This window comes from Hyperoodon ampullatus (genome assembly GCF_949752795.1).
Source record: "Hyperoodon ampullatus genome assembly, chromosome: 19".
NCBI lineage: Eukaryota > Metazoa > Chordata > Mammalia > Artiodactyla > Ziphiidae > Hyperoodon > Hyperoodon ampullatus.
The window spans coordinates 12,581,964-12,604,043 of record NC_136932.1 but is presented as its reverse complement, the minus strand read 5'-3'; the positions used below and the strand labels follow the sequence as shown (position 1 = coordinate 12,604,043).

Here is a 22,080-nt window from a genome sequence, read left to right as displayed (position 1 = left end):
AGGCTGTGAGCCAGAACTACTGAAGCCCGTGTGCCTAGAACCCACTCTCTGCAACAAGAGAAGCCACCACAATGAGAAGACCGCAAACCGCAACGATGAGTAGCCCCCGCTCGCCGCGACTAGAGAAAAGCCCGCGCACAGCAACAAAGACCCAACGCAGCCAAAAATAAAATTTAAAAAAAAAAAGACCTACAGTAGGGAATTCCCTGGCGGTCCAGTGTTTAGGACTCCACGCCTCCGCTGCAGAGGGCACAGGTTCCATCCCTGTTCGGGGAATTAAGATCCCACATACTGCATGGTGAGGCCAAAAAAAAAAAAAGAATTTACTGTAGGTATTTGATTCTTTCATAATAGCTGCATAATCTCCTATCTCCTGTGTTATAATGCTGTGGCCACGAGCAAACACACACAAGGTGATCCGTGTGGATGCTTAATCTAAACTGAGGTGGAGGCATTTTGCTTTGTGATGCAGCACATAGTACATATCTGTTAATAATTGCCTATTTACGTGGTTTCGCCCTAAGAACATGCATAATTTATCTTTTTTGAGTTTTTATATTATTGATTGAATCAGTCATGTTTATCTTAAAAATCTCTCCCAAAAATGGTCTTGTCAAAAATTGCCCAGAGGGATCTTGAACGTCACCTGCTTCATCAGACAAGTCTGAATTTCCTGTAAGCTGGAGAGATTTCCCCGCCGGTGCTCAGAGAGCCATGTGGGACAGACAACCTGAGAGGCCCAAAAGGCCGCAGAGACTAGACCTTTGTGGCAGGTTCTGAGAAGCAGGGGGTATTAGGCATTTCAGTTAGGTACAGCACGTTATGAAGAGTTAATCTGAAGAGAGAAATATTTTTCCTTTGGGACACTGTTCTATGAAGCCGTGTTAGTAATTCCTAGAGAGTTCGCTTCAACTAAAAAAATCTAGTTTATTTATATTCGGCCACTTGCCACGCTCATCCTTCAGCCTCTCAAGTCCGTAGCTGAATAAGGGGCAGCGGATGCAGTACCTAACAGGTAAGATCTCCCCCGCCCGCCCATTCTTCCCTGTCTAGAGCAGTACACCTGGACTCGGTGGTGTGGCCTGGGAGGCGGAGTCTAGACTCAAAGTCCAGGCCCCGCCTACCCGACGGCGTCCGCAGCGCCGCTAGCGATCTCCACCCGCCAGAGGTCGCAGGCTCAGCGAGCAGGTATCTCAGTTAGCGAGTGACTAATCCAGTCGGCGAGAACTAACCCAGTTCTCACGAGAGAAAGCGCGAAGCCTGCCGGGACGGACGCGCGGCCTTCCGTAAGTTGGACCAAAATGGCAGCCTTCGAGGAAGGGTTCACTTTGACTACGGTACCGCTGGGTTCCGGGCCTGACGGACCCCTTGGAGTGGAGCAGAGCGACAAAACAGACCAGTTTCTAGTGACGGACAGCGGCAGGACCGTCATCCTCTATAAGGTGAGAGCGATAGGATCGGAGCGCCCCCGCTGCTGTCTCTCGCCCCTTTCTGAGTTCGGAGCCGGAACCTCACGTTTCTCACAGCTTTGGAAAGATATCTTTCAGCGGGCTTAGCGGAGAGCCGTTGTGGCCTTTTTGGGACGCTGAATGAGGTCTAGAATCTGACTCGGTTGTTTTCCCGGAGAGGCATATTTCCGAGTTGCAGGCGGCAGAGCGTCTAAGTGCACGTGGGCTAGGTTCGGAAAGGAAAGGAAACCTGTGCTGTCGCTTCATATCTCCCCGAGATATCCTTGCTAAGATCCCCTTCTGGGGTCTCTGTCACCCCAGCTGCCCGCAGAAGGGTTGAACGGAGATTGGTTGTGTGGGAGAAGATGTCACTGCCAGAACAGTGCTTTAGCCTTGTGTCCGTACGCTTCTTACCCACTCATTAGGGGGGAAAGTTTTGTCGGTGTTTTGTTTTGGCTTTTGCTTTCTTGGCAGCTTAGTAGACATCTTAATTCCGAGTGACCTGTTTCTAGCTATGGTTCACCCTGTGAATTCTGGATTTGCGTCCCTTGAATTCTACACACCCCGCCCCCATTTAGCCTAAGGACTGCTTTAGCACATTTTCTAAACTTTGCTTTTAGTGGCTCCATAGAAAGTAATTCTTTTTATGTGAGCTGCTGAACAGTTTTCTGTGTCTTTAAGAAGTTGGGTATCTCAACATCGGTAACCATCAGGGAAATGAAAACCAAAACCACAATGAGATATCACCTCACACCTGTCAGAATGGCTGTCATCAAAAAGAACACAAAAAACAAATGTTGGTGAGGACATGGAGAAAAGAGAAGCCTTGTACCCTGTTGGTGGAAATGTAAAGTGGTGCAGTCACTATGGAAGACAGTATGGTGATTCCTCAAAAAACTAAAAATAGAACAACCATATGACCCAGCAGTTTCACTCCTGGGTATATATCCAAAAAAAACCCCCCAAAACAAAAACACTGATTTGCAAAGATACATGCACGCAGTGTTCATAGCAGCATTATTTATTATTATTTATTATCTTCCATTCCAAGATATGGAAGCAACCTAAGCGTCCATCAATAGATGAATGGACAAAGAAGTGGTGTATAACTATACAATGGAATACTACTCAGCCATTAAAAAAAATAATGAAATTTTGCCGTTTGCAGCAACATGGAGGGCATTATGCTAAGTGAAGTGAGTCAGAGAAAGACAAATACTGTGACAGCACTTATGTATGGAATCTAAAAACTGCAACAAACTAGTGATTATAACAAAAAAGAAGCAGACTCACAGATACAGAGAACAAACTAGTGGTTACCAGTGGTGACGGGGAAGGGGGGAGGGGCAAAATAGGGATAGGGGAGTAAGAGGTATAAACAGTTATGTATAAAATAAGCTACAAGGATATATGGTACAACAGGGAGAATATACCCAATATTTTATAATAACTATAAGTGGAGTATAACTTTTTTTTTTGAGTATAACCTTTAAAACTGAATTACTAGATGGTACACCTGTAACTTATAATATTGTGCAGCAGCTATACTTCAATTTAAAAAAAAAAGCTAACTGTCTGCTTTGAAGTTTGGGGAACAGGTCGCCAACAGTACACTATACTGTTTGCTTGTTTTGTTGCTTCTGAAGACACCATTGGTTTTTACCTGGCTGTCAAGTGGACTTTTTGCAGTTCCTGCGTAGGAATAGAGTGGCTGATTAGAATGGGCATGATTCCATCTATCCTTACTCTATTTCTCATGCCCCTGTTCAAGGGTACAACTGCATCAATTTTTTAAATATACTAATATTGTTCATTATCAAAGTGCCGATATTAATTTACTTTTTTTCATTTTAGGAACTTATATTTTCATTTTAACTACTCTTTTAAAGTCTTTTTTTAAATTGTAGTAAAGTACACATAACAAAATACACTATCTTAATGACTATAAGTGTACAGTTCAGGGTATTAAGTACATATATTCACATTGTTGTGCAGTCATCACCACCATCCACTCCAGAACTCTTTTCATCTGGCAAAACTGAAACTCTGTACTCATTAAATAATAACTCCCAATTTCCCCAACCCCAGGCAACCACCATTCTACTTTCTGTCTTAAGTGGAATCCACATAGTGTTTGTCTTTTTGTGACTAGCTATTTTTTTAATTTAGGAGATTTGTTAAATGCTATCATTTTAATGATTTCTTTCAAATGTAAATTTAATTGCTTTAATGTCTGAAACTGACTTTTTGAATATTGTATGTTCATTTCATTAGGTTTCTGATCAGAAACCCTTGGGGAGCTGGTCAGTGAAACAAGGTCAAATTATAACATGTCCAGCTGTGTGCAACTTTCAGACTGGAGAGTATATTGTTGTACATGATAATAAGGTGAGTTCTAAAACTTTAATATAATATATACAAAACAAATCAAATTTTGATTTATTAACTATTCACGTTGTATGTAAATGGAAATTGGAATGCTTTTTTAACTTGTATGTTTTTATTTCAGGTCTTGAGAATATGGAATAATGAAGACGTAAACCTGGATAAAGTATTTAAAGCAACAGTAAGTCTTTGGATTTTCCAACATATTTATTTAGTTTATTGGTGAGACGGAATAATTTGTAATGTAGCAGTTATTTATCTTAAAGTATCTGTGAACATGACATAAAGGTTTATAACCAGTTTTTCATTCTAGCTATCCTACAGTGTATCTTGGTAAAATGTCTCAATTTATGAGTTAATATGTTAGAAAATGTTACATGATATGTTATTTTCATATGAGGTTGAGGATTTAAATAATTCATGAATGATACATTTATAGTTATTTCCATGAGTTTAAATGTTTGTGATGTGTCCCTTGCAAGAGCAAATGAACTTCATTGTTCCCTTTCTTAAAATAGGTAGAACAGACCCTGCAAGTTTTATGCATTATACATTTTAAAAGTGGCACATACTGCAGTGAAAAAGAACCATGACTAACTAACTGTGCCTTTTCTCCTAATGACCTAAAGTATGTTAATTAACTTTGTCTTATAAAATGAAGATCTCTAACTAGGTTAATCTTGAAAGTTCTTTATGGTTCTAAATGTCTAACTCTAAATACAATTGGCATATTTTAGAATTGGTTCACAACAGAGCTGATTCACATACAACCGCAGTTGTCACCCGGACCCTTGAAACCTCTAGCCAGCTACCTGTGCTGCTGCCTGGCTCCAGTCATTTTGTTTACCCTGAAGTAACACGATCCTGAATTTTACACAATGGGTTTTTTTTTTTTTGTTTTTTTAATCCTACATATGGTGTTAACTTCTTTTCCTGGGCTTGCAGGCTATATATACATACATACGTACATACACACATACACACACACACAAACATATATATATATGTGTGTGGCCCATGTATTTATATATGGCATCTTTCTTTTTCTAGTACCAGAACCGCTCATAACTCTGCATTAGTGCCTTTGTTTGTACCTCTCCTCACCTCCAGTTTTGAGAGACCCGGGTTATAGCCTAACCTCCGGTATTTACAGTGGAAAGATAAACCAAAAATGAATAAAAGTGATTACTTATGGGGGTGAGCAGGGGAGAGGATAGAGAATAGGATCAAAAGTTAGACTTTGGAATGTATTTTATGTTAGATTTAACTTTGGACCCATATATAATTATGAAACAAAATTGAATAAAAATGAAAGCAAATCAGTCCCTTAAAGATAAGCCTTCTGTAAATGTCCTGATTCTATTAGGTGGCAGTTCCTTTAGAATAAAAATTTAAATGTTTTTATGTTCTTCTAGTTGTCCGCTGAGGTATATAGGATACATTCAATACAGGGGACAGAACCCTTGGTGCTGTTCAAGGAAGGTGCCGTTCGTGGTTTAGAGGCCTTGCTTGCAGAGCCCCAGCAGAAAATTGAAACTGTTATCTCTGATGAAGAAGTGATTAAGTAAGTTCTAATACTTGTAATTTTTACCAAAAAGAAAATGCACTCTGTGTTTTTTATAATATTCTTTGCCTTGTTCAAAAGTATTTTGATTATAAACATGATAAAAGTAAGCTGATTGAAAACCGTCTGTAAGACAGTAGCCAAAATCACATCCCTCAAAAGCCTCTGGCATGATAAGTGATTGAGGAAACTGGGGCCAAATGAGTCCTGTCCTAATAACAGAACTGGATAGTCAGTTATTTGAAAATTAAGTGAGTAATCCCACAAGACCAGAATCTTCTGTCATATAGCCCTGACTGCCAAGGTCAGAACCCTTTCGCCTGAAGAAATGTGTAGCTTGTTGTTAGTGGAATCAGGATAGTGCTTTGAGACCTCTTCTTTCCCAGATTCTGGAATAAAACTTGGGAAATGACTCGCACAAATGATAGAAGGAAATCTCACAGTTTTACATCTATCCAATCCCTATTCTTTCATCCCCTTTCCTGTTTGGTTAACTTGCTGCCCCTCCAGGCCCACCTGATTGATGTAAACTAAATCTTTAAAGGTCCAAGCAAAGACTTGTACGTAATCACTCAACAATGTGGACAGTGACCAGTTATATCGTAGACCCGATGAATGCCTCTAAAGTGTGAGCAACTGTATTTGGAGGAAATCTTTACGCAAAAAGATACAGGTAGAGAATCTGGGTTCTAATCCCCGCTTTGCCAGAAGATGGCTGTGCAGCCTTGGTTACAGGCCCCTCACCCTCCCTGTGCCTCAGTTCCCGCTGTCACTTGAAGAAGGCAGGTGAGATGCTAATGTTTTCCTGAGAACACTAGGCCCCAAAATGACTCTGAAAAAAGGAGAGGCGGGTCAATTAAGTTTGGGGAACACCGCATCTTGTCTTACACACCCTTGGTACTTTATAGTTCACGTTATTGTCTTTAAAGTTCTGGGAAGCTCAGCAACTTGCATTTAATCCAGAGATGCATTTGACAGAGGAATGCCTTCTAGGTCCCTGTGGTAGATATTTTGAAACACTGAATTAAGTGTTCTCTGCTACCTCTCTGGCTCTAAAAATTATTTAATAAAAGATAATCTCTTAAATTTAGATTGATGGTGTGTTTCAACTGGTGATTTTGCATTTTATAATTTTTCTTTTTTTAGGTGGACAAAGTTTTTTATGGTATTTAGGCATCCTGTGCTGATTTTTATTACTGAAAAAGTAAGTGATATCTTTAATTCCTGGCCCATTTTGTGACATTTCAGAGTCATCTGTATGATTTTTAAAACTAAAATTGGACTTTGGTATTTCTTTCAGAAAATTTTTATATATTTTTAAAATACTGAAAAATCTATTATAATTATTTCTATGCCTGAATTAAATATTTTTTAAAACTTCTTAAATTTAATTGGGCAAGAGGTTTTTAAGCACTCATTAAAGTAATTACAGTGGGGCAACAACTGGTCTCGACATTTAAATATAGTTGGTGGAAATGGGAATATTTTTAAAATAAAATAACTTTTTTTCCAGCATGGAAATTACTTTGCTTATGTACAAAAGTTTAACTCACGTATCCTAAGCAAATACACACTTTTACTTGGACAAGAAGAAAAATCGGTTACACAGAGTTTTAGTACATCTGTGGATCGGAAATTCATCTCTCTGATGTCATTAAGTAAGTATTTTTTTAAGCTTTCAGAGTTTATAAATAAAGGGGTATTACAGGATAATGTTTTAAGTTCGAGTCTTCAGTTTTTACAGTTTTCTGTTGTAGTATTTCCCTTTCCATGCTTCCTTACAAACATTTATGCCTTCACTTTTGCATTTTGCCATGTCTAGTCATGCATTAGGTCAGTAATTCTCTGCAGGTAAATTTTATGTCTTAAAATTTTATCATAAGCAATAAATAATATAATACCAGTAAAAAAGGAAAAATCACTCTTTATTATGATAAGTCCAGTTTTTTTGATACTGTAATTAGTGAACCATGAAATACCTAAGGTTGGTACTGCATGGCCTCCCCATTCCTCTTTTCCAACCTGTAGTGTGCCATTCTTTGAACAGTGACAGAGACAGGTGGGTAAAGGACACTAACAGAGCAGTCTTGGACTCTTACTAGCCACCATTTTACAGATTTTTTTTTTTTTTTTTTGTGGTACGCAGGCCTCTCACTGTTGTGGCCTCTCCTGTTGCGGAGCACAGGCTCTGGACGCGCAGGCTCAGCGGCCATGGCTCACGGGCCCAGCCGCTCCGCGGCATGTGGGATCCTCCCGGACCGGGGCACGAACCCACGTCCCCTGCATCGGCAGGCAGACTCCCAACCACTGCGCCACCAGGGAAGCCCTACAGATTTTTTTTTAATGCCTTGGAGTTTGCCTCTACCTAATGCTCTGAGGTTTAATCCCAGTCTTATGCATCTAGGGGAGAAAAATGCCTTTGTGTTCTTCTCTCCCCCCAGCCCTTTATGGCTTCTTTTTAAGTTGTTTTGGGAAGGTTAAAGGAGGAAGAAACAGCAGTATTTAGGAAACATTTTCATGTTATCACAGTTTAAAATCTTTGTGAAGTTTTTCAATGTGCAAACGTTTGCAGTGGCTATTAAGAAAAAGGCTCCCTTCTCTATCATGTCTAGAGTGTCATTGGAATCCGCTTAATACCTTTGCTTAAGAGGGACTGGTTTTCTTAAAGTTTAACCTATAGGACATATTAATTGTTACACAGAAGTTTGTGAGTTATGTTTTAGCTTTTGAACTTTGAAGTAAGGGAATCTGAACCAAAGGGTCGTAAAATCTTCATGTAACATAGCTAGAACCACATGAACTTGCCAAAAATACAATTGACCTACAAAACCCAGCAATTTAATAAGGTTTTAGGGTGCTGGAGTAACAAGAAATGTAATATTTAGACCAGAATGCTAATTAATTTCTAATAAGAGATATAGCCTTTTACTGACTGAATTGTCTGTATTCCCGGCAGTCCCCTTATATTTTAAGTTATTACAGATATTTACAATTTTTATTTCATGGCTATCATGACATATCTTACTGAGATTTTTATTAATATTTCTCCTCTATCAACTTTAGGTTTGTAGTATATTCTTTATGGGAAAGCATAGAGTGATGTGATTATTACATTTGTTTATTTTTCTGGTTGGATTCTCTATCAAATTGGTAAACTCTTATTAACAACTTAGTACATTTAACTATAACAGATATAGAACTATCATTTATCCAATAATGAACAATAAATACTTGTTTCCAACAGGCTCTGATGGATGTGTATATGAAACCTTGATACCAATACATCCAAGTGACCCAGAAAAAAATCAGAGGGTAGTTCGATCACTGTTGCTCAAGTCCGTGGTGTCTGGCAATGCTCGAAGTGGTGTTGCACTCACCATCCTGGATCAAGATCACGTAGCAGTCCTGGGACCACCACTATCAGCTTCTAAGGGTAACTAAAATCCAATCAGTTAAGAAGTCCTTTGGATTTTTTCCATCAAAGTGTACTTTTAAGTCTCCTCTTTCTTTTTCATTTATTTATTACCACCCTAATTCATTCTCTCTTTCACTGTAGCTTCCTAATTCTTGAATAGGTCTTTGACTTCATCTTGCCTTGATCAGTTTCTCTAAAACATTTCCTATATCACTCACTACCTTGCTTGTCACCAGTGTCTTAAATAAAAACTGCAAATACCTGTGCCAGCCTGTAGGCATTGGAAACATTGGTAAGACTTGCAGTAGAGGATTGAATTCATACCTTGGTGACATTTTAGCAGAATATAAATTCATTAGTCTTGGACAGCTTGAAATGTGGGGACTACTAGTGTGGCTTTTTTTTTTTTTTTTTTTTTTGCTGTATGCGGGCCTCTCACCGCTGTGGCCTCTCCCGCTGTGGAGCACAGGCTCCGGACGCACAGACCCAGCAGCCGTGGCTCACGGGCCCAGCCGCTCCGCGGCATGTGGGATCCTCCCAGACCATGGCACGATCCCGTGTCCCCTGCATCGGCAGGCGGACTCCCAACCACTGCGCCACCAGGGAAGCCCTAGTGTGCCTTTTGTCTCTGTGACTTAAGAGCAGGATTTTCATCATCACCTCACCTCCTCACCCCCAAACACCCCTCCACACACACAATTGTAGTCTACCACGAAGGACACAGTTGTTCCTGGCCAGTGCAAGATTGGGGTCTCCCAGCCTACACTATAAAACTCCAAATCTATGGTTTAGCATTCAACTCTCGCCACAGTCTAGACCCTGTCCATGTTTTCCAGTCTCTTCTCCCAATTTCAAAGCAAGAACTCTCTGCTTTATTCAGGCCAGGCTCCCTATTGACTACAAACTTGATATGGCCATCCTTGTGTATTTTGTTTTGTTTCTTCTCTTTAAGGTAGGAGCTACCACTTACAGCATACTGTCTTGTGCCAGGTGTTTTACTTGTATTATTTCATTATTTGTGTCATTTAATCCTCCAACAACCCTATGAGAGAAAGTCCAGTTATTATCACCCTTATTTTACAAATGAGAAACTGAGATGTTAGGTAACTAAGTAGTGGAACTAGGGTTCAACCCAAGCAGGTTGACTCTTACGCCATATATCTTACCGTTCTTAAGTCCTGGCTTTTAACCACTTTACCAAGCTGTGCTTCTCTTCTCTCAACCCCCATCCTCCCTCCCTAGTTCCTGCTCTAACCCCCCAAAAACTCACTAACCTCAGTAAAGTTTCCCATGTCTCTTTCCAGAGTTTTTTTTAATATATGCAAATATTACTGCTTATTTTTCTTCCTCTTTTTACACAAATGGTAGCATACGTTATCCTCTGTTGTACACCTTAATTTATCCACTTACCTGAGATATCATAGAGAGCCTTCCATAGCAGCATCTGTATTGACTTTATTTTTTTTTCTTTTTAAAATTTTATTTATTTATTTATTTATTTTTGGCTGTGTTGGGTCTTCGTTGCTGCACGCGGGCTTTCTCTAGTTGCGGCGAGTGGGGGCTACTCTTCGTTGCAGTGCGCGGGCTTCTCATTGCAGTGGCTTCTCTCATTGTGGAGCACGGACTCTAGGCGCACGGGCTTCAGTAGTTGCGGCACACGGGCTCAGTAGTTGTGGCTCACAGGCCCTAGAGCACAGGCTCAGTAGTTGTGGCACACGAGCTTAGTTGCTCTGCAGCATGTGGGGTCTTCCCGGACCAGGGATCGAACCCGTGTCCCCTGCATTGGCAGGCGGATTCTCAACCACTGCACCACCGGGGAAGCCCAACTTTATTTTTTTAAGAGGAAAATACAGGCAGAACATTCCAACATAAATCACAGCAATAGTTTTTTGCATCTGTCTGCTAACACAAAGGAAATAAAAATAAACAAATGGGGCCTAATTAAATTTTAAAAGCTTTTGCTCAGCAAAAGAAACATCGACAAATCAAACAGACAACCTACTGAATGGGAGAAAATATTTGCAAATGATATGACTAATAAGGGATTAATACCCAACATATATAAACAGCTCATACGACTCAAAGTCAAAAAAACAACCCAATTGAAAAATGGGCAGAAGAACTGGATAGACATTTTTCCAAAGAGGAAATGCAGATGGCCAACACACACATGAAGAGATGCTCAACATTGCTAATCATCAGGGGAATGCAAACCAAAACCACAAGGAGATATCACCTCACACCTGTCAAGAGTGGCTGTCAACTAAAAGAACACAAATAATAGGTGTTGACGAGGATGTGGAGAAAAGGGAAGCCTCGTACTCTGTTGGTGGGAATGTAAATTGGTGCAGCCACTGTGGAAAACAGTATGGAGGTTTCTCAAAAAACTAAAAGTAGAACTACCATTTGACCCAGCAGTTTCACTCCTGGGTATATATCTGAAAAAACAAACTAATTCAGAAAGATACCTGGACCCCAATGTTCATAGCAGCATTATTTATAATTGCCAAGAAAGGAAAGCATCCTAAGTGTCCATCAACAGATGAGTGGGTAAAGAAGTGGTGTGGGTGTGTATATACGTATGTGTGTATATATATTTGTGTGTGTGTGTGTGTGTACATACATATATAACGGACTACTCCGCCATTAAAAAGAATGAAATTTTGCAATTGCAGCAACATGGATGAACTTGGAGGACATGTGAAGTGAAATAAGTCAGAGAAAGACAAATACTGTATGACATCACTTATATGTGGAATCTAAAAAGTACAACAAACTAGTGAATAAAACAAAAGAAGCAGATTCAAAGATCCAGAGGATAAACTAGTAGTTACCAGTGGGGAGAGGGAAGGGAGGAGGGGCAAGATAGGGGACGGGGAGTAAGAGGTGCAAATTATTATGTATAAAATAAGCTACAAGCATATGTGTACAACATGGGGAGTAAGCCAGTATTTTATAATAACTATAAATTGTGAATCACTGTATTGTACAACTGTAATTTATGTAATATTGTGCAGCAACTGTACTTCAATAGAAAATTCATTAATTTTTTAAAAAAATGCTTTATTTTTTTAGAGAAGTTTAAGGTTCACAGCAAAATCGAGGGGAAGGTACACAGATTCCCATATGCCCCCTGCCTGCACATGTGTCCACTTCTTGTCATGAGATCTCATATCTGTGAATTTCTGTCTTCATTACTCATTTTTATTCTTAATAAAGCAAGACCTATGTGTTTAACTATGACTTCCCTCTGCCCTCCCTCCCTTCTCCTTACCCCCCAGCACCATATATTTATATTTGGCTGACTTCTGAACTTGGGACTTTTTTTTTTTTTTTTTTTTTAATTTTTTGGCTGCACCACGAGGCATGCGGGATCTTTAGTTCCCCAGCCAGGGATCAGACCCGCACCCCCTGCAGTGGAAGCGCGGAGTCTTAACCACTGGACCACCAGGGAAGTCCCAACTTCTGAATTTGTATGTCTTATTTTATAGAATGCCTCTCCATATGGAATACAAAATTTCAAACACTACAGACTTCAAAAGAGTTACCACAAGGGACCAGCGGTCAAGTAAGTTTTTGCACTTTGGGGTTTTTTTCAAATGTACTTATTTTTGTGTCTGACAAATAGACTGTAAGGGAAGAGACCTCTTCGGATCTAAATATTTTGTCAGTTTTGATTAAAATAAATTAAGAAATATTTTCTACCTGCAAGATTATATTTAATTTGGTTATTGTTTTTATAGTTTCCTTATGTTTATCACTTTCAAAAGACTAAATTATAAGCTAATTGTAGATCAGGAGAGAACAGTTAGCTAGTTAACAAAACTTTTAAATCTCACTTTGGTTTGATCTTTTTACTTTTGTATTTTGAACTATATCCAAGGGCTGTTACTTTGCCTAATAAATTAGTCTTTTAGGTTATATGTTAAATGTTATCATGGAATTACATAAGAATACTTAAAGAATTAAAATTTAAGGTGACCAGACTATAAACTTTCTGAGGCAAGGGACCTTGTCTTTTTTGTTCTCCATCATATCTTCAGTGCTTAACAGAGGTACTCGGTAAGTACTGGTTGTTTAGTGAATATAAGATATAAATAAATCAAGATATAGGATGTTGTTGATCATTGTAATTAGATGATAAGGAGACTATGTTTCTTAGCATAGAATTCTAATTTATATTTAAACAAGTAATTTTCACAAAATTAGCCGTTCACAATTCCACTGCTCTAACAAACTTCACTTTTGATTTCCATGTTCCTTTGAGCTTTTTGTTCATATACCTGTCTCAGTTTTACAGTTTTATAATTGAGATCATGAGATAGAAACTGTTAAATTCTGCTTTTTTCATTTCGTACATCAAAACAGTTTGCCTGTGTTACAATAGGCTTTGTGAGTATCACGTTAATAGATGTGTAATACTGACAATATTTATTTTAAACAACTCATTTATTTTAAATATATGTGTTGATCAAATTTTTATGAGTCAAAAGAAATTATCTTTAAATTACGCTTTATTCAGACATGGGCAAAAATAAGAGCTTTGTAAACCTACCTCAATTAATAAATTGAACATATGAGATTATTCTGGAAAGTTGCTTAACTTCACCTTATCCTTTTCTGTTATATTAAGATTACTTCCACTACAAGTTATTGTTATAAGTTATATGGCTTTGTTGAATCAGATCTTAGAAGAGAAAAAGGATTGCTTACATTTTTGATAACTTTTTTGTAGCTCTGGTATCATGGGGAAAATTTGTTTATGCTACATGGAAAATTTCTAACTGTAATCCCATACAAGTGTGAGGTGTCATCATTAGCAGGTGCTCTTGGAAAACTCAAGCATAGTCAAGATCCAGGTAGGAACTTATGTTTTATTACTAAAAACCATTTTATAAACTTCTAGTTTGATATGTAGATTTTCACAGCTATCGGTTTGTATAACCTGTTCTTAATGTTGAAATTTACCAGTGTTCATTCAGATTTTATTGGTCCAGGAAGCTACCTTGGGAACAGTCCACATTGCAGATACTGCTGCAGGTTAAAGAGCTACGCTGCATTTTGAACGCCAGTGTTCTGACTTTAGGGGCAACGGGAAAGTCCTGCAGACAAAATCAGTAATGCTTTTTCCCTCCTTGGTTTACCAGTGGCCTCACCTGTTGGGCACATAGCCTTTTAGGATATTATGATTTACTGATCTGAGGTTATTGGTAGCATGAAATGGACTTTAAAGCCGCTTTTGAATTGTGCGTGAGTGGTTGTTGTTTTATTCTTTGTTTGATTGATTGGCTGGGTAAATACCAATAGGTCAAAAAATTCCAGAAATTGTGTTTTGTGTTTTCTTAGACATTCATGCCATGACTCATTTTGTAAACTGGGAAACATCACAGGGATATGGACTTGAATCTCAGAACTCAGAGCAGTCAAAGAGAATCGTAAGTTTGGTAGTTGAAATAGAAATGTTACTACAGATGTTAAAAAACAGAACAGGCTGAATTATTTTAATAATTCATATTTGTACAACTCTTACAACTTGCCCTTAATGATGGGGTGATTTGAAGCTTGAACCCAGTAACCTGACAGCCCTTATCCGAAAGTGACACATGTCATCTAGTAGTTTTTATGGGCATGTGTGTAAGACCCAGGTGTAAAAATGGACCAATTTACAATTAGTAATAATACCTTCCTGAGTATAGATATTTTATTTATTAAAAAATGAAAAACTTAAAACCTTATTAAGCTAAAAGTTGAAATAGACCCACTTTTCACTATAAGAAAACCAACCCCTAAAAAAGCTTGTGAATGGACTTCCCTGGTGGCGCAGTGGTTAAGAATCCCCGCCTGCCAATGCAGGGGACACGGGTTCGAGTCCTGGTCTGGTTCCCACATGCCACGGAGCAACTAAGCCCCTGCGCCACAACTACTGAGCCCGCATGCCACAACTACTGAAGCCCACATTCCTAGAGCCCGTGCTCCGCAACAAGAGAAGCCACCGCAATGAGAAGCCTGCGCACCGCAATGAAGAGTAGCCCCCACTCGCCACAACTAGAGAAAGCCCGCGCGCAGCAACGAAGACCCAATGCAGCCAAAAATAAATTAAAAAAAAAAAAAAAGTTTGTGATTAGAGCAAAAGTGTGCCAGTCTCTTTGGGACATTTTATATTCTTCTAAATGTCTATTGCATCTTTTGTGTTGTTTTGAGATCCTAATCAATTTACTGAATTCCAGTTAAGGAGAAGGAAAATTGAAGTGAGTGTACAGCCGGAGGTTCCACCATACATACAACTCTTAGCAGCCATACAGGTAAATTTTAAAATATTAGAAATACGAAAAATCAACTCATGGTTAGAAGAAATCCTATGTACTTTTTATTCCGTCTTCCTCTTGTGATCATTTTAGAGCTATGGCTAACATTTGTATAGTATATTGAGCTTGTCAGAGTGATGCTTTGGCTTATTTGACTCTCACTAAGCATTTTGTGAGATCAGTGTGATGGTGGTGGCCTCATATCTCATTCACCTTTGCATTGAATGTTTGTAATTTAGCTTCTTAGAAATTTTGATTTCTAAATCCTTGAGGTTTTTTTTCTTCTTTGCATTTTGTCTTTGTCCAGTAAATGGTAGTATCAACTCCGGTTTCACAGGAATGCATGAATGCTATTAGTGATTGAAGACAATGTTATGCTAGGAACTTTCAAGTGCAGAGGGACATTTATTAATGTACCACACTGAACTCTTTACTTCTGCCCTTTCAGAAAGATTCAGAAAAACATATTGAAGTAGAACTACGTAAATTTTTGGCTGTTAAGCGGACCCCTCACTTTCATACTATTATTGGGGATGCAGTAATAGGACTTCTGGGAAGATATAAAGCAGAACCATCATTTTATCCTCGGAACTGTCTGATGCAGCTTATCCAAACGTGTGTGCTTTCTTACAGGTAAATGTTTCTGTACAGGTAAATGTTTCTGTACACCAAACTTTATACACATAACTCTTTTGACCTTGTTTTTTGCAATTCTGATGTTCATACTCTGAAAAAGCCTTATGAATTATTTGCAATTGAGAGTTTCTTAATATATAAAAATAATTCATGTTTTTGGTCTTAGCTTGTGCCCTGGCTTAATGGAGTTTGCCTTAGAAAAGACAGATGTGCAGATCCTACAGCTCTGCCTACAGCAGTTCCCTGACATCCCTGAGTCAGTCACCTGCGCTTGCTTAAAAATTTTCTTGAGGTAAGTTAGAAGCTGATGGTCCTTTACTTTCACTGCATTTTTAATCTATTGTTTTATTTTATTTCTAAAACTTTGAAGTCTTAGAAAATGAAACATTTTCCAGTAAGTTCAACTACTGATAAGAATTATTTCCTGCTTTCAATTAACATGATAGCATTGGTGATGACAGTCTTCAAGAAACAGATATCAATATGGAGTCAGTTTCTGACTATACTGCTACTGTACAAGATGGGGAAATAGAAGAACAAACTGAAATTCTTCAAAATGGTTTCAATCCTGAAGAAGATAACTGTGAGAACTGTGCTCAGGAGTTGATTGAGAAGCCTCAGGCTGCAACAGAGGAGAGCACTTCATGCCCTGTTACAGGGAAAAGAGCAGCGCTACTGTATCCTTTGAAACAGTTTCCCTTGTATTGTCTCTTTCCCAGGGATGTAGTCAAATGCCAAGCAAAAACTAAGGGGTAATTAGATAATTTAAGGTGGTTTTTTCCTTTTCTTTTTTTCAATTTTTTTCAGTTTCTACTTGAAAATGGATTACATTCAATGCTGTGTTCAAACAACTTACTTAAATCTTATTTAAGAAGCTATACTGGGCTTCCCTGGTGGCGCAGTGGTTGAGAGTCCGCCTGCCGATGCAGGGGACACGGGTTCGTGCCCCGGTCCGGGAAGATCCCACATGCCGCGGAGCGGCTGGGCCCGTGAGCCATGGCCGCTGAGCCTGCGCAGCCGGAGCCTGTGCTCCGCAACGGGAGAGGCCACAACAGTGAGAGGCCCACGTACAGCAAAAAAAAAAAAAAAAAGAAGCTATACTAAGATAGAAGCTCTATCACTTCTAAAAATTAGTATACTGAATAAACACCAATTATCTATAATAGCAAAGTATTCCAGATGATCTCTAGTGATGAGGAGAATGTTCAGTGATAGCACTCTTCTAGAAAAGTAGAACTTTTGTATAAATTTAGAAAAATGTTATTGGGGAAGGGAATTACTCATTATTTCAGTAGAAAAGCCTTTATTGGTTGAAATGAGATTTTCCTTTACTCCCAAGTAGAAATGCAATTCTTCATTCAGCATATAGCGAGACGTTTCTTCTGCCTCATTTGAAGGACATCCCAGCACAACACATCACTGTGAGTGTTCTTACGAATCCTACAGGATTTTATTTCTGGGTTAAGTGTTGCTCCTTAACTCTACCCAGCTTCTAGGGCATTCGAAAGGTTATAAAGTTCTTTCATCTGAGTAAGAGGTTTCCCAGCCCTCAAGGTGAAAAATCGTGCCTGGGAGACTAGAGTGACCTGGGGGAGGCAGAGCTTGACGTGTTCCTGGTGCCAAACCGGAAGGCCGGGTTCATCCATCTAAGTTAGAAACGAGTAGGAACTAAAAAGAATTGCCCGGAGAAGGATTCTCTCTTCTCTACTTATTATTTACAAACAAAATAAGCTCCTCACCCACCCCTCCCAAACCAAATGAACTCTTCTTTGATGGCAGGGAGTGCATTTGATTCATTTTTGTGTCCCCTGATGTCTAGCATATTTGTTTGATATACAGTTAAATTCAGTAGCCTCTTAAAATTCTTTCCAGTCTCTTTGTTAGCTTTACATAGAGAAAATTTTTCTATCAAAGTGATTGTTCTTTTTTCCCCCCCGCCTAGCTATTTCTCCAGTATTTGTATTTCCTTTATCTAAAGTGTAGTGAAAATGCTACTATGACTCTTCCTGGAATACACCCTCCAACCCTGAACCAGGTGAGGTAATCTTTTTATTTTGATCTGATGCTGGGAAAAATATGTTTTAAAAAAAAGGTTTTATATATGTAGTATCAGAATCTGGAATCCAGGAACTGATTTCTCCCTGTCTCGTGGTTCCTACGACCCTCCTCCCTCACCAGGTACACAAACCACTGTAGTGGATCACTCAATTTGGTAGGTGGATTTTTTAGAGCCATAATTCTATACTAAGGAACTTAAATTCACCTTAAATTCCTGATTCTTTATTGTGACCCTTTTCAAGAATTTCCTCAGCTTCATTGGGAGAGAGTGATAATAAGTGTCCTCCTAATAACCTAATAATCCCAAGTCCCTCTTAGAGATAACCAATACTAAGAGTTGCATTTATGTCTAGAAATTTGCTTTCTGTACCTTAACTTATCTTTCTCTTGTCTTTCTAATGCAAATTAGATCACCTGCATGCTATTCTGCAGCTTGTTTTTTTTCACTCATTGCTAAATTTTACACATTTTCTGAATCAGGCTATATACATCTGCCACATTCTTTTTAACCACTGCATACTATTTCATTTTATAGAAAATCTTAATTTGTTAGTCCCCTATTGATTGGCATTTAAATTGCTTACAGTTTTTTGCTATTGTAAACAAACTTTCAGTGAGCATCTTTATACAAATATTCTTGGATATTATGAGAAAACACCTGTTGGGTAAATTCCCATTAGTGAAATTACTGGATAAAGGGTGCATGCATTTTTAGTTTCAAAAATGCCAGGCTACCTTTCCAAAGGGTTGTGACAAGAGGTACTGTGGCCACCAAGATATGAGACCTTACTCTCTGCTAGTCAAGTAGGTAACAAATAAGTGTTTTATTTTAATTTGCATTTCTTCGATAATAAGAAAGGTGGACCATCATTTCTTGCCAATTTATATTCCTTTTTGTGTACTGCCTAATCAGGTTCTTTGTCCAATTTTTCTATTGCATTTCCTGTCTTTTTCATTTTGCCTTATAAATTATTCTTCATGTATTAAGAGAAATTATTCTGTTTCTATGAAGTGTATTACAAATACTTTTTTCCTATCACTCTTTTTTACTTGCTTAAGTGTAATTTTTGCCATAGATGGGTTTTTAATTTTCCTGCTGTCAAAATTGTTAAGCTTTTCCTTTACGGCTTCTTTTTGGGTACCCCATGCTTAAGGCCCTTCCCACTCTAAGAGTGTAAACATAGCCACCCTGTCTTTCCCTAGTACATTTCTTTTCCTTTTCTTTGTTTAACTCTTTGATACATATAAAGTTTATTTTGGTGTAGAGAGTTACATAGGTATCAGCTTTCCCCCCTCCCTGAAAATGGTTAGTTGGTTTCCTTAATGCTTTTTCCTCACAGTGATATTTGCATGTTAACAACACCGTTTGAAGGTGTAGACTACGTAGGATACTTCAATAAATGTGTAGAAATAATTTTATTTTAGTTCTTGGTGGCTGATCTATAATACACGACACCTTATTCTTGGGTCATAGTGTATATTTCAGAATAGGAGATGAGTGGGTTCTTTTTTTTGTAGCTGCGAGTAGTTATCAAGAATTTTTTAAAATAAAAAGTGCTAGCTCTCCCTTGGATTAAATATCACTGTGGCTTTCTTTTTACTGGTTAATCTGATGGAAAAGATCCAATTATGCTTGTAAAATGACCAGTATAAAAGCATAAAAGAGGCTTTTTAGATTGCTTGGAAATTCCTTCATCTCTAAAATGTTCAGACTTCTGTAAAGAAGACTTATTTTTTCTTATAACTGTTTGATATTATTATGGACTTTGTAAAATGAATTAACCTAAAATTAAATTTAAAATCTTAACTCCTTTTCCTGTTTATCTTCAGATTATGGATTGGATATGTCTACTTCTAGATGCTAATTTTACTGTTGTGGTAATGATACCAGAAGCAAAAAGGCTACTGTTAAGTCTTTACAAGTTTGTGAAATCCCAGGTATGTAATTATTTGATTATACTGAATTCTGTTTGTAACCAAAAACCACCAAAATTATAATTTATTAAAATTTTTCTTGGAATAGCCCGAAGTAATTATGGAGGATTTATCCATATGTACAAGTTATGGTAAAAGTTATTTTGGAACTTTTTTCTTTAGATAAGCATTTGCTCTGAGCTCAACAAGATTGAAGTAAGTTTTCGTGAGCTACAGAAATTAAATCAAGAAAAGACTAATAGAGAATTATATTCAATTGAAGTGCTGGAACTCTTCTGATATTACCAGTTCTCCTTCATAGACGTTTTATGAAGCTCTTTTATGTGGATTCTTCCTACTCAACCAGGCAAGAGATGTGTTTTGTTTGTGACTGTCTCTTCGGTGACAAGAGAAATGTCTGAGCAAGTACCTAGACCATCACTTATTGATTCTCCTAGGTCGGACTGCAGGTTTCACGCGAACCTATTCTAGGTTATGGACACTGGTGGGGAGATATTCTGAAACTTTTAAAAATATGTAACGGAGGTGTTTTTAAGTAAACTTATTTGTGTATTGATACAAGTTGAATTTCTTACCATCCATTTGAATAGTTCTTCTTTTAATAAAAAACCACCATTGAAGAAACAGTGATTCTAGGAAAAACATGGTTTTATCACAGTCGGAAGGTGTCCCAGCTCATCTGTGTTCACCGGGGACAGAAGAGGGCATTTCCACAGGCAGGGTCGGAAGGGGCCGTGTACAAGCCTGTGCTTATCTCCTGCCATCGTCTCCCATTCTTTACCTCCTTGCACTACCTTCTTACATACCCAGGGCTTGAACATTATCCCTCAGATTACCTCTGTGATTAGGATGCTAATTTCAGTTATAGAAATATATTTCTAGATAGTAAAAAAAAAAAGTTTCTTCTGAAAATAGTTTTATAGGTTGATTGACCATAGAATTTCCTGTTTTAACTCAGGTTTAGGACAAATGAAAGGCTTTATGTAGAAGAAATGGATGCTTTTGCTTCTTAAACATAAACTCAAATTTATTTTTGTTGAAAGTGAAATCACTTTTTCAGGTGATGAACTAAGTTTTCCAAGAGTAACTTGAAACATTTATGAGCTATGAAAGTCTCTGTTGAGTAAATCATTTTGAAACCTCTTTTAACCTGAAAGGTCACAATATATATATATTTTAAATTCCTGTAAATTCTAGCACATAGTATAAGTTCAGGTGTGGTTCTAGAGCCCATGTTATACAGAATCCTGATGGCTCAACTTAATTTGAGTTAGAGAAAGGCTTCATTTAGGTCAGGCACTCTGTAAACTTTAGTCACAACTGTTGCAGTTAACAAACAGGTTCTCCTTTGTCATTTTTTTTTTAATTTATTTTATTGAAGTATAGTTGATTTACAATGTTGTGTTAATTCCTTAGTCATTCTTAATCTCTCTTTAATCTGAGAGAAAAGAAATACCAAAGATAGCAGCATATATTAACAGTTATGCTCACTTTAAGTGGGACCTTTTGCTCAGACAATTTAAACTAAGTGATAACAGTACTTCTCAGCAGAAATGAAAAATATGTGTCTCCACGATGTTTATCCTCTTTTTATCTCCTTTGTGAACCATTTAAGAATTACTTACAGGCACCCAGACATAAAATTGTGGGTTCCTAAGCTTTTCTTAAAACTTTGAACTTTATGGGGCTTCCCTGGTGGTGCAGTGGTTGAGAATCCGCCTGCCAAAGCAGGGGACACAAGTTCAAGCCCTGGTCCAGGAAGATCCCACATGCCACAGAGCAACTAAGCCCGTGTGCCACAACTACTGAGCCTGTGCTCTGGAGCCCGCGAGCCACAACTACTGAGCCCACGTGCCACAACTACTGAAGCCCATGCACCTAGAGCCTGTGCTCCGCAACAAGAGAAGCCACCGCAATGAGAAACCCACGCACCACAACGAAGAGTAGCCCCCACTCGCCACAACTAGAGAAAGCCTGTGCGCAGCAGCAAAGACCCAACACAGCCAAAAATAAATTAATTAATTAATTAACAACAAACAAACAAAATTGAACTTTAGCCCATCCTTTATGATTTACACATCCTTTTACGGGGGTTAAGATTATTCAGGATTGTCACAGTTTTTAGATTCTGAGTTATTTATGATTTAATTTATAAGAACCCATAATAAGAGATGAATCTCAGATTGATTGATGAATTCTTTCAGCCAGAGAAAACAAGCAAACGAAATTCATAGATTGACAATATGCTCTTCGTGACTCCTGATTTAATTGTACTTGAAGATAGCTTCTGCAGTGAAACTTGCCTGGTCAGGTTCAAACTAGCAGAGGCCTTTG

The 22,080-nt window shown here is 38.3% G+C and overlaps 1 protein-coding gene across 1 annotated transcript; it reads left to right on the top strand.

Annotated features, from left to right (window-relative positions):
* Nucleotides 1-1,301: 1,301 nt before the first annotated feature.
* Nucleotides 1,302-20,335, top strand: NOL11 (nucleolar protein 11; the record flags this gene model as incomplete). The annotated part of the gene is made up of 18 exons (XM_079725730.1): nucleotides 1,302-1,442; nucleotides 3,723-3,836; nucleotides 3,958-4,014; nucleotides 5,249-5,397; nucleotides 6,544-6,601; nucleotides 6,911-7,055; nucleotides 8,642-8,830; nucleotides 12,304-12,380; nucleotides 13,548-13,671; nucleotides 14,159-14,247; nucleotides 15,040-15,114; nucleotides 15,566-15,750; nucleotides 15,920-16,045; nucleotides 16,200-16,430; nucleotides 17,096-17,174; nucleotides 17,696-17,788; nucleotides 19,642-19,749; nucleotides 19,909-20,335. 18 exons carry the CDS (start codon nucleotides 1,302-1,304, stop codon nucleotides 20,023-20,025), a joined length of 2,157 nt encoding a protein of 718 aa, XP_079581856.1. The 3' UTR covers nucleotides 20,026-20,335.
* Between the last annotated feature and the right edge of the window lie 1,745 nt (nucleotides 20,336-22,080).